Raw genomic sequence first — 13,092 nt, forward strand, 5'->3', positions numbered from 1 at the left:
ATATCCAATAATCTTTTAAGTAATCTATCTTCAAAATAATCTTTTTATTTTAATAATAAAACATTATCCAAACCAAACGCCTTTTAAGGGTTAACATATCCGTAATTAAGTTATTGGCACTCTTTAATGGTCTAATTGGAAAATAGTTACATAATCACCAAATGTTGAACTCTTTATAAACAAATCGCAGCTTTTCAGTTAAATAGTTTCTTAACATAATTTCCAATGAAATAACAAGCATGTTTAGGGTTAAATAAGAAGCATGCATCACTGATCGGAAACGTATGAGTTAATAGTACCATCATGTCAGCTTTCGGGAACCTATGGGTTGAAGGGACTTTCCCCAAACCCAAGGGGGTAAATTAATAATCGTAGAGATTTTGTTTATGCGGTTGATGTCTTCAAATGGCAATCCATCTGGCCAACTCGCAGTTTCAGACAAGACACAATACCCAAAACAAAGCTGCCTAAATTTTGTTTCGTAAGACTTATGCTTACGGGATTGGGCTCCTGATATGTCTTTTTTTCACATGTTGATTTGTAAAATACAAAAAAATAATTACAATTATTCATAATTAAACGAATAACTTTTCTATCAACATAATTCATTGAATCATATAATATTCATTTAACAATCCAAAAATTTAATAATAACTAATTATAAGATGTGAATAACATGCACCATGTCATAATTGATTGATTGTATGTACTATCAAAGCCATCTTCAAATTGTCAAATACGAAACACTTCTTTACCTTTGTTACGTTGGAAAGTCTTCCAACCAGGGCACTCTCAAAAACAGCAGAGAATTTGTGATGTTGATTATATTAACAAAGCTGTCAAGAAATGAAATGGGTTAAAAGAAAACAACTCTCTTGAGTCTTCAATTAACTATGCTTATTATAATTTACATTTTTTGTGTAGAGAAAATTTTTACAACATCAAACATTGAATTAGTTACAAGCACAGGGATCTTGATTGAACCTCCAAACCACCCTGTCCAACCTTGCTGTTTCCCTGCAAGCAAAGGTTAATTTCGTCATAAATAATGTATCCAACCACAACTTAGCATTGTGGATGATATCGCCACAAAGAAAAATGAGAAGTGAAATTCTCAAACAATTGAACGTATCTGCTCTCTACAGGGTTCATGTAAACCCGAAAAATTCTCTATAGGAATCTAACAAGGATGAGAAGTGGGGTCCATTGTGTTTCAGGATCATTTTGTTGGGGATCATATTCTTTGGTTCAATCAAAGCACTTTTGCTTTTTGAATGCTGTGACATTTTTTATTACTACCACACTTGTTTCATATGGCATGAGTTCTAGTTGATAATCTCCACAAGTAATCAAGAATGCAAATTCTCTCCTCATATTGGCGACTTTATCAGACAACATACTAATTCTGTAATTCCAAGCACTGTTGAGGTTGGGGGTAAATGGCATTTTGATTAGAGAAGAGAGGTTTCGGATGGCACAGGATGGGAACAGTGAAAAAACATACCATAAAATCCTTTGATTTCAATTCATGAAGAATTTGCTCTGATTCACAATCTCTGTGAAGAATTTTGGCACCACATCCTGCTGTATCGACTGATCCAACAGCCTCTTCATCAACCAAAACTGCAGCTACATTAGAAGTTCCTGACTTGGTGTCTGGAATCTGTTGATGAGTGCAAAGGGAAAAAATGTCCTCAAATAGGATTTAGGATATATAACAAGAAAGATAAATAGAAGTCTTCCCAGTTTCGAATTACATACACAAATTGAACAATGCTAGAACCCATAATCCAATATACCTCAAACATTGCTTCTGTAAGAATATTTTCTAATATGGCCCTTAGGCCTCGAGCGCCAGTGTTTTTTGCCATTGCTTTCTTTGCAATCAATCTCAGTGCACTTTCAGTAAAGTGCAGATTGACCTGAAATTAAAATCAACAGGAAGAATATTAATGATTATAACACATGGCCGGTTGCCAGATCAGCAAGGACTAATAGAGGCATTTGGAATGTGATCAAGCCATCAACAAAATGGTTAGAAATCTCACATTATTCATGCTGAACATCTTCTTGTACTGTTTACCAAGAGCATTTTTTGGTTCCATCAGAACCTGCTCACAAAATAATAGGTGAGCTTGTTGTCGCCCAACTAAAAGATCAACATGACAATAAAATGGAAATCCAAATAAGCATGATACCAGAACATGGAACACACCTGAACAAGTTGGTCCTCATTTAACGCTGACAAACTCACTAAAATTGGAAACCGTCCAATAAATTCAGGTATTAGGCCATATGCTATAAGATCACCACTTTCTACCTGAAAAAGAGAACCAAGCCTCAACTCCATAAATGATATATAATGACAGAAGATAGCCAGCAAAATTCAGCTGCTTGCGTTTTGATTCTCACAGATTCCAACAATGATGATGTAACAAGAGCATCAATCAATCTACCGGTTCTCATGTTTGCACGAACTGGCGCTCCAAAGCCAATAGAAGAATCTTGCCGTCTGGGAAGATTAAATAATTGAGAACTTTTTATACTCCTCTCATGTGAAGCAAATTTAACAAATGTTAAGTAATGCCATTACCTCTCCGAAATGGTCTTCTCCAAGTCAATGAAAGCCCCTCCACATATGAAAAGGATATTTTTTGTATCGATCTGTATTCATCACAACAAAGTTATCCTGATGCATGAGTAACATGTATCCTAGTAATCATTTAAGAAACTACAGAAAAATAAAAGGGAAAAACTTTGCTTCATATCTTATATCATAGTTTATAGTAACAATACAAATGCATTTGCAGCTTTTAAAAGCATTAACACTTATGGTTTCCATTCAAGTATGACTCACAGATAGTCAATCACATTGAACTAAAAGGTTTATTAACACAACAATTAATTTAGACCCAATATACCAGAATGTTATCGCTGAGTGGATGCTTTCGAACTCCTTTTTCAGGTATGGGAACATTCACTACCTGAGAATTAAAAACATTTAGTCTTATATAACAAGAAACCATATAACCAAAATCAGAAATGAGAAAAAAGGCCTTGACGCTTGAATTCCCTGAGAACTAAAATTCTTAGAAAGTACAAAAATTTCAAAATAAGCCATCAAATATTATGTAAGTCACTATGCATTCCTCAAATTAAATCCATAGCAAAAGAAGTACACAAGGAACAACACTATAAACCGGTATGACTAATCGAACAGTTTCACTCACAGTTCCTTCTAGCATTTTCAGTAATGCCTGCTGAACTCCTTCTCCAGATACATCTCTGCCAGCATTTGAACTCTCAGTCTGCAAAAAAATTTGATAGCATGATAACAGATCAGGAATCTAAGTAACTAAAGCAGAGAAATTATATTCACAAATAAAACACCACCTTTGTTATCTTGTCAACTTCATCAATGTAAACAATTCCTTGCTGAGCTGCCTCCACATCAAAATCAGCAGCCTAAATCCCAATCAAGATTCAAGAGAGATGTTACATTGATGCTATTCAAGAAAACATGTCCGGAACCAGTAGGCAATCAATTAATATAGGATAGAGTTTCAAGAAGAAAAAATGAGAAGATTCAAAGCATGTCCATGGAATACGGTCCTTAAAATCTTAGTATGAAAAAGGAAACTCAAATCTTGAATAACTAGCAATGACAAGAAATGATAAGAGGTGGGAACAAAACACAAGAGGTAGAAATGATAAATAAATAAAGATTCTTAGGGAATCCCAAATCTTAACATCTACGTTTTCTGTTTATAATGAGTAAAAGCATATGGTTATCTCAGTCTACAAATGTTTAAGTTCAATTATCACCAGATATGAAAAATAAGAATTTAAAGTCCCTACTCCCACATACAAAGAAAACGTGAAATAATCACTGGTAATCAATAAAACATCACCCCAAGCCTTACAGACTTTTCATTTTTCAATGTAGGTAAAGAGTAGAGTGACTTTAAAAGCGTAAAGCATACCACTAGTAACTTGTACAACACTGATTCCACGTCTTCTCCAACATACCCAGCCTAGAGAAAGAGAAAGAAAACCAGTTAAATTTATAAAAACAATTTAGCTAACAAACCAAAATAAATAAAAAGAGAAGGCTCTTGCTGGAAAATGCAAAGAGCAAATATTCATTACAAAGAAACAAGAACTGAAAATATTCATATGTTTACATATGCACACACCAAGTTGCTAGAGAGAGAGAGCTTACATGCATAGAGGTTCAGAATATATATGATTTAGAAAATGGACCATGGTTCTATAAGTTACTTTCCTCACTCAGTACAGTAGGTAATACATAAGAAACATAAAAATGTTAATTTACCGTTAGTCATGACTGATTCTTGTGTCAAAGTTAATCTCTGCTATCAGAAATGAGAATTAAAAGCTATATCAAGAAATGAACTTGCCTGTGTTAAGGCTGTGGCATCAGTGATTGTAAATGGCACATTCACAATGCGAGCTAGTGTTTTAGCAAGTAACGTCTTCCCTATCCTTATGGTCAAGGTGAAAATATAAGCATGAAGACATCAGTCCTCATAAGTAATGAACTATCATGTGATAACATAAAAAGATAATATATTTGTGCAATATGCAACAACCAAATATACGAGAAGACATGGCAATACCTGATCCAGTAGGACCCATCAAAAGTACATTGCTCTTCTCCAACTCTACATTCTCATCACTTCCAACATTGCATTTCCCCAATTCTACTCCTGACCTGAAATTCGAATAAGCAATTTCAATTGAGTAGCATCAACAGACAACTACTGAACTTTTAACTAGTAAAAAACAACATAATTTGCATGTGGATGCCTTGCATATCTATAAGAAAAACTAATTATGAATTGACAGGAAGTCCATTAAGAACCAACTCTTTTTGCATGGAGGCATGATATATCCTTTTGTAGTGGTTGTAAACCGCCACTGAAAGCACCTATTACATGGAAAAACCAAGTCAACAAAAGCATGGAAAGTATCTATAATAAAAAAAATTGACAAAGCTGAGCTGTAATAACTCTATCATCGCCAGTTAAAGTTGTAATAGAAAATAAGAAAGTCAAGGCTTGTCAATGGGTGTCATTGGTGACTTCTTACATAAGATATTAAGAATAGCACCTTAAAAAACGATCTTGTATATGATAACTAAAATTCCTATCATTATGCCAAAATCTTAGTAACTTCCAAGGTTAAATTTGTGAAAAAACTTTGAAATCATGTCATAACTTCCAATGCAAAACTAGTCTCAATAATGAAGTGGAACTGATGAAAAAGCGAAATTACTATATACTGAACCCTAATGTTCAGTACAACAATTATCTTTACAGGAAAGGTGAAGGCTACAATATCAAAATACATATCCCAATATTTTTACCAAGATCAACATATTTTAAAAAACCATGTTTTAGTTACACACAACAGTGTTCTAATCACCATAGGCAATTTCAAGTTACCAAATGAATGACCACTTCTGTTACTAAAACAAATTTATGAGAAACCAAAATAGTAGTGCTTGTAATCAAAGTCATACTTTGTTTCCAGTATAACTAACGTTAATTTGGTTAATGATATATAAAAATTTATTACATGCAAGTGAATGATTGCTACTTATAGGCAAAATATGTGCTAAGAAATGTAAGGCTCTGACACCAAAGCAGACACCTTTAACCAAAATGTGGACTCTACAAGTTAAAAAAATTATTGAACGACAACAAAGTCCTTGAACTCCAAAAAAATTCAGAAGCAACCCCAAACCTTTTTAGCTCGCTCTTGCCCGATCACAAACTCATCAACGCCTCTACAAATCTCCTTCGGCGTCGGCAAGTTAAAATCTCCATGGCCTCCACACTCTTTCTCACCCATTTCACCCACATCCTCCTCTTTCACCCTAACCTTAACTTTCCCCAACTCAATAAAACTCCCCTCCAGTGGCTCCATCTTATAGGGCCGGAAATAGAACGCCGTCTTACACCTTGGACAGAAATTAACGGCCTGATAAACGCCTATCTCACGATTCGTTAACGACAACGGACGGTTAGAAAACACCACAGGGAACTCGCTGTTGCAACGGGGGCAGTTGACGTCGGCTCGTATGTAGTCGTATTCGTCGGAGCCACCATGGAAGCGGCGACACGGCGGACCGAGACTGTGGCAGGAAGGGAGAGGGAGGGGTTTGGGAATGGTGGTGGTGGTGGTGGTGGTAGTAGGGTTTGTTGGGATTGGGAAGTGTTTGACTGTGAGGTGTTTCAGGGTTTGGTTTGTGCGTTTTAGAATTAAGGAAAACATTTTTCCTTGCCGTCGTCGTTTGATGTTTTTGTGTAATGCGTTTTGTAGTTTCCGTTGCCGAAATTGGATAGAGACTGAGAGAGTGAAGACGGTGAGAGGAGTGAGGGTAAACCACGCTAATGGTTTGTCGAGTGTGAGTCACAGAATTAAAAATGTTTGCCCTGATATTTCGTAAAATTACAGCAACACCCCTATGGTATTGAAACTATAAACATTTCGTAACAGTAGCAAAACGATCAACCATTGGAAAACCACTATGTGCCACCTAAGGTTTGGTGAATCAAATATCAATCATTTAGATTAAAAAGTTTAATTTTTCACTTATTATTCATTTGTGTTAGTTGATTTTGTTTGGATCGAAAGAAAATTATTTTTCTATCCTTTGTTAATATAATAACAAAAGGGTAATAACAACGTTAAATTTTCCTAGGAAAATGTGTTTATGCATTTAAGCTATAGAAATAGAAAACGTGTTTTTAGGTAAGATTTTAGACGGAAAAATGTCGAGAAAACCTGGACAAGGGAGGAAAGCTATGGTGTGCAGTGGTATTTTGTAAAATTTAGACCTCCAACTTTGACGTCCGTGTTCAAGCACATTATATCAATTTGACTGTGATTTTCAGTACCCAGTTCTTGGTTTTTGTTTTTAGTAATAACATTTTTTTGCTTTTTGTTCTAGTTGATGTTGGTGGTTTTAGCACATAAGGGTTTTGAGGAAGATGGGTGAGATTGAGAAGCTGAGACATGCAAGAGAAGCTATGAATGAGATTTTTCCATTGACTCCTGTTATGTGGGAAGAGTGGACTCGAGATGAAGCTTCTATTTCAACCGGGTATGTTTTAGTCTTTGCTACTTGTGTATTTGTTTTTGGTTCTTAGGATTGTGGTTTTCCGATAGAAAGTATGCCTTTATAGTTGAAGGTAAAGGAAAAACTTGAATGGATTTATTTGAAAGGAGGTAGTGGCTACCTTTTGGCGTTTAAATGGTGAAAAAGATGTCAAATTAAAGTTATGTGACTTCTTTTTACTTAACCTTAGCTCAAATATTGGCTTAATTGAGTAAAAGAATGAAGTCTTGGGCTTTCTTTCTTTCTTTTTTCTGATATTTTGCAACTAGAGAGCGGTGATGGGTTGACTTGAGAGGTTAGTTTTCAATAAGTTGTGGTTTTCTGATAATTTGTTTGTATATCAATTTTAAGTTCTCGCTTGTCATTGCTTTTATGGACAGTCTGCTTGCCCTCTTGCAAAAGTTGTTTCTCTTAGTATAAGCGTATTTGTTTCTCCAAAACATGAAGTGCAATGTTGAAAATCAGTAATTTTACCTCCTGATGACAGTTACCACCAAAGCAAAAATAAATAAATAAATAAAAGGGTGGCCAGCTAAATTTTAATATTTTGATATTTTCTTGTTCTATATGACTAATACTAAAACTGAAGGTGTAGTTTCTTGCTGATTCCCTGCTTCAACTTTGTAGACCTGAGCCATATCTGGGGATTGAGAAGATTTATGAAGGAGGAGTTTCTTATTATTTGGTAGCTTCTTGTTATCATTATGGGTTTTCGATTACTATATAAATTGATTTATGGATTTAAATGTAGTGATCTTAAGAATTCTCACTTGTGATATTTTTAGTTATTTTCCTAAAAAAATTTAGCTTGTCAGATCTATGACTTTTGACTGGCTGAAATATTCCAATATGTAATCACTAACGATAGAATAGCTCATTAGTTTCATTTGTGTGGCAGAGATGATTGTAGGTCTTGCAGTTCAAAATGGATATCGGTATTCTTTCATTTGTGACTGTGTTTAATCACTTTATGACACATGGTTCCTTTTTGATGCATTATCAATAGGTTCTACCAAATTGGGCAATAGGATAAATTTTTTCAAAAATCTTTGGGAATGGAAATCTATTTTTTGAAGTGGCAATACATTTTGGAAGTTTCAATTGCATGTTTTCATCTTTTTCCCTTTTGTTTGTGGCAAATTAAGTTCTAGCTATTTCCAGTGAGATTTTGCTTATATGTGGAATCATGGGATAAAAAAATTAATTCCCTTCTTTGGAGTTCCTTTAACTAATTAGTTTTTAAAATTGAATACAACTGACTAGAAATTTGTGCAAGAATATTATCCATCTGTATGTGAATTTTCACCTGATGTTATTGCAAAGGCAAGAAATCTTTGAGCATGCTGTAACCGCTGCTGGTTTGCAGCATGTTGCCAAAGGCTACAAAATAAGGGAAGCATACAGGGCATTCGAGCTAGCCATTCTCCATGCCATAGATGAGAGTAACATTAAGGTGAGAATTTATATATATTAGAAACTTATTAGAAAAGGTGCCCGATGGGGATGCACTCTGTTAATCAATCTACTTGATTATTTAAAGTCTTATTCAATCCTATTGGTTTGGTATCATGTTTATAGTGCTTTTGTGGGTCTTCCTTTATATTTCTTAGAACCATGGCTCAAATTGCATGCCCTTTTTATTTTAGAAAGTTATTTTCTTCTTTTGGTCATCCTTATTCATAAAGTTTGTTCTTTCATTTCCCTATAAAATGCTATGGTGTCAAGACAAAGTATCTGTTGTCAAATTTATTGTTGGAAATATATTGTTCTTTTGTAGGAAAAAGAAAAACAGGTTCAGCGCATCCGAAGTATATTTCACTTTCAGTCATATGTTCCCCTTGCTAACTTATTGTAAACCCTTCTCACCTGCAGGTCTTGGGAGGTAGAACTGGGGATTGCTCTAGATGTTGATTCAAGTGATTTACATGGTATTCCTTCTGCTGTTGCCTCAGCATACATACCAAAATGCATTGGAGATGTATAATGCTCGAGCTGATTTTGAAGAACAGATTGCAAGGCAGCAGTTATCTGACTCTAAAAAATTTCAACAATTCATGGTATAGAGCATTTAGTATCAGATTTTGATATAACAGCTAAATAAAAATGCTGGGCTCTTAAATTGATACCTAAAGCATTTAGGTGAAGTGGTAACTTAAATATGATATTAAAGTAGAGATCATGATTTGAGTTGGTCTTTCTGTCTGAATTTAGGCATGGTTTATGTAACACTTGCAGATGCCTGGTACAGAGCTTAATACCTGTGTTGTGCCTTTACTTTTTTCAACTTAAGCTTTTAGGTCAAGTAATTTATCAACAAATTTTCTGTTGAAAATCTGTTATAATATCAATTTCTTATGTCTTTCTTGCTTGTAAGGTAAGTAATCAGTTTATGCAAACTTTAGATATTATCCTCTTCTTCTTCTTTTCTTGAGGGTTGGGATTGTGGAAGAACTTGCAATTTTGCAATAGGTTACTTTTCTTTTTCCTTCTTTGAAGTGTTAATACTATTACTTTAATTTGAAAATTTTGCAGATATACTTGAATTTTGAACTGTCTTCTGGAGATCCAGCCCATACTCAACTTCTCTATGAACGTGATATCACTGAGTTTCCTATATCAAGTGATTTTGGCGTGATTATACTCGCTATTCGGATAAAACCTTGAAGGTTTCACCTCATATTTTCTCATTTTGATTCTTTATGTTTCAGCTATTTGCAATTTTAGCAATTAATCAACTATTTTTCTCTTCAGGTAGGAAATATTGTGTGAGACGTTTACTCTAGAGCTACAAGGAATTGTACCTGGGTTGGTGATCTTTGGGTTCAATCTCTGCTTGCTTTAGAACATTGTCGTGCGCCTGAGAAAGAGATATCTATTGTAAGTTTCAATTATTACCCTTCATCTGTTTAGAATTATGAGAGATTGCTCTAATTAGCTTAAGAGCAATGAAGTTTAACAATCTATAGTATTGGAATTTCATTCTGCTCCTTCCACAAATATAGCGGTATACTCTTGTTGATTGAAAAGCTAATTTCCCTTCTATGTACTTCTTCGACTATTGAGGAGGTAAAGATACTCTTGTCTCTAGTTTGCAAGCCTTGACTTACTGTTCTTTTTGTAAATAGTTATCATTTCATCTACGTTTTATGGATTAAGGATCTTTGTTAATTTATTCCTTTTTGTTTCAGTACCTAAACTTATTCCTTACTCGAGTGGATGGGTTGAGATGAAGAATCCTTTTGCCTGGAGCAGAAGAGGATGCACTGAATTTTTCATAGATAAGGGAAACCTTTAAGGTGAAGGTATATATCTCTTACAAATGTGTATCAAGTGCTTATACCCTTAGACTCTGAAGAAAAGTCTTTTTATTAACTTCATATGGTTTGTCGTTATAGTACCATTATGATCACTTTATGTAGAAACTACAGTGCATGCTTCGATATTCCAAGGTGGCTTTTGCCAATTGCTAGATTAGATTCTTACCTTTGTTTATTGTTTTATCGTGTAATAGTGTCCTTTGCTAAAATTTGCTCATTCAGCATTGGAGTTGCATGATGCTAAAATCAATTTGACTGAGATGACAAGTCAAAGTTGCTTTGAAATATGTTGCAACCACAGAAGATATCTCTACATACATCATTGTTGCATTATCAATATCAATGCTGTGCTATTCGTGGGTGTATTCAATATTTGTGTTTACAAACACTTTAGCCAGATTTCTCTTTAGTGTATCATTGAAATTGCAGGTCTGTATGATTGGATGTAGCATATATACTTGAATATTTACTGTGTAGTTTCTTCCCTTCCATATGCATCAAATTACTTATCTCAACAGATGAAGAATGCAGATACTTTGCTGCCTCTGTATGCTCATTGGGCTTGTTTGGAGCTAAATTTGGGAAAAGATCAAGCTGCAGCTTGCAGTGTTTGGGAGAGTCTGGTTAAGATCTGGTTTGGCCCATTCATCCTTCTCTTTCTTTTCCTGTATAGTTCAATATGATTTATTTATTATTCATCTCTGTATTGCTTCCAGATAACATGCTTTTTACTGTGCAGTGGGTCAATGTTGGAAGCCTGGCAAGGTTATATAGCTATGGAAATTGAATTGGGTCATTTAAATGAAGCTGGGTCCATCTACAGGAGATGTTACAGTAAAAGATTTAGTGGCACAGGTTCAGAGGTATGATTCTTTTTCATTATATGCTTTCAATTATTATAGATTGATTTATAGACAGAGTATGAATTTGAATGTTTTAAACTGGTTCCCACCCCCTTGCTTCTTTCTTCTCTTTTTTTTTTTTTCGAAATTGTTGCTTGTAGTGGTATATTATGCAGCCTTTTTAATCAATTGATATTTTTCACCTGCAATGCAAGCATATTTTTCTTTATTCTCTTTTTGTTGCTGATGGAAGTTGAAACCTGATAAAAAGTAAGTATAAGTCTAGTGGGTTTGGTCAAGGTTGTTAAAATGTTGGTTTATCAATTAGGGCAATTTATGCAGATCTATTGAACTCTTAATATAGAATCATGCTCTGTGGCTAAGAATTTTTTCATCAATAGGTGAACTTGTTACTCATGCACCAGACTTTTGCGTCTACAATAATGTTTTTGACCTTTTTATTACTTGTGTCTGTTTGTTTATGTGCATGCAGTCTATAGACTTTTGCATTTTTGTAGTCCCCATTCCTGTGTTTTAGTTTCTTACTCCTTTGGGTTAAATGGCAGCACAAAGTATCAAGCAGACTTTCAGGGAGTCTAGAGCATCACACTGGTGCCAATAAACATAGTGATAGCATTCGGCTGAAGGGGAGGAACACATTTGCCATTCTAAGGAATGTCAGACCACTTGGTGTGCCCTTGAAAAATCCAAAACCCAGGGAAGGGCAAGATGAGAAGCTGAAGTCAGATAATGAGTTCAGAGAAATGTTCCTTAAGAAGTGAGGTTTGTTCCTTGGGTTACTTTATGTTAAACTAGGATAGCACACTGATTGACAGATATCTCTTTCTTATAAAAACAAAAAGTTTTGCTTTAACATGTTTGTGTTAACACAATTATGACAAATAATACCTGTTTGAGGACGAACATATACATCGAAAGGTAACTTTATATCAGTACCCTCTTGTAAAATTTCTTCCAGATACGTCAAATTGATACTTTTATTCAAAAGGGTGAATTCTAGTATGTTTCCCTTGGAATATATAGTTCATCCAATTTGTATTGAGGAAAGCCTCAACACCTTAACCCAAGGTTCAGATTTTAGTCAATTAGATGTGTTCAAGTTCCTTTATGTGTGACAAATGACCGATGGCAGAGGATCCAACAAGATCATTGAAACTATGTTAGTGGTCTAATCTTTGTTCAAAAATAATATTGAGTGTTTGACAGTGCAACTGTTAGGTTCTTGCTTTTCTGTACCTATTGATTCTAGTATAGTGGAGAATCCATATTACTATGTGTCACAGACGAAAATCCTAATGCTGAAAGAAGGACCACAAGAGCACTGCTGAGTTTTTGGTATATAGAATAGCCATGGGCCTGAAATGCTTCTGCTATCTCATGCTTGTAGAAAAAGTGAAAAATGTCTTTGGTCTGGAAAATGTGAAAATGTCTTGGGAGGAATGAATATCCATATCCCATATATGTTTATGTTCTTTTAAAACCCTTAATGATTTTTTCTTTTTTATGTAATTATCAATGATTCTATTTGATGCTTTCATAAAATTCTCAGTGGAATTGAGAATGAAGTTTTCAATATGTACATTCCCGCTTGCATACAATCTTGAAAAAATTTTCCAATTATTTCAAACATGTTATTTTTGGAATGTAATATGTTAAGGAAACCACATGGATAGGATTGAACCTTATTTCATAGCATGTAATGAGATTTCTCTTTCATATTCTTAAGCAAGTCACCAAGAGTGTGTAGATGATTCATGATTTAAGC

The 13,092-nt window shown here is 34.6% G+C and overlaps 1 protein-coding gene and 1 pseudogene across 1 annotated transcript; one reads left to right on the forward strand and one right to left on the reverse strand.

The window, feature by feature from the left end:
• Positions 1-800: 800 nt before the first annotated feature.
• Positions 801-6,455, reverse strand: LOC123214151 (CLP protease regulatory subunit CLPX2, mitochondrial). Its single transcript, XM_044633894.1, has 15 exons — positions 5,770-6,455; positions 4,890-4,951; positions 4,641-4,735; positions 4,422-4,501; positions 3,984-4,034; positions 3,394-3,465; positions 3,231-3,308; positions 2,922-2,984; positions 2,594-2,664; positions 2,413-2,512; positions 2,216-2,320; positions 2,049-2,111; positions 1,800-1,922; positions 1,505-1,663; positions 801-1,017 (listed from the first exon to the last, which is right to left on the reverse strand). Exons 1-15 carry the CDS (start codon positions 6,298-6,300, stop codon positions 958-960), a joined length of 1,713 nt encoding a protein of 570 aa, XP_044489829.1. The 5' UTR covers positions 6,301-6,455; the 3' UTR covers positions 801-957.
• Positions 6,456-7,845: 1,390 nt separating this feature from the next.
• On the forward strand, positions 7,846-12,902 carry LOC123214152 (annotated as a pseudogene).
• The last annotated feature ends 190 nt before the right edge of the window (positions 12,903-13,092 follow it).

This window comes from Mangifera indica, chromosome 4 (genome assembly GCF_011075055.1).
Source record: "Mangifera indica cultivar Alphonso chromosome 4, CATAS_Mindica_2.1, whole genome shotgun sequence".
Classification (NCBI taxonomy): Eukaryota; Viridiplantae; Streptophyta; class Magnoliopsida; order Sapindales; family Anacardiaceae; genus Mangifera; species Mangifera indica.

What these genes read in the sequence shown, in the direction of transcription:
- LOC123214151 (XM_044633894.1), bottom strand. Translation starts at nt 6,300, where the DNA reads ATGTTTTCCTTAATTCTAAAACGCACAAACCAAACCCTGAAACACCTC. An exon ending in GGCAAGAGCGAGCTAAAAAG is followed by an intron (nt 4,952 to 5,769) that starts GTTTGGGGTTGC and finishes TCCATGTAATAG; the next exon opens with GTGCTTTCAGTGGCGGTTTA. An exon ending in CATCATCATTGTTGGAATCT is followed by an intron (nt 2,321 to 2,412) that starts GTGAGAATCAAA and finishes TCTCTTTTTCAG; the next exon opens with GTAGAAAGTGGTGATCTTAT.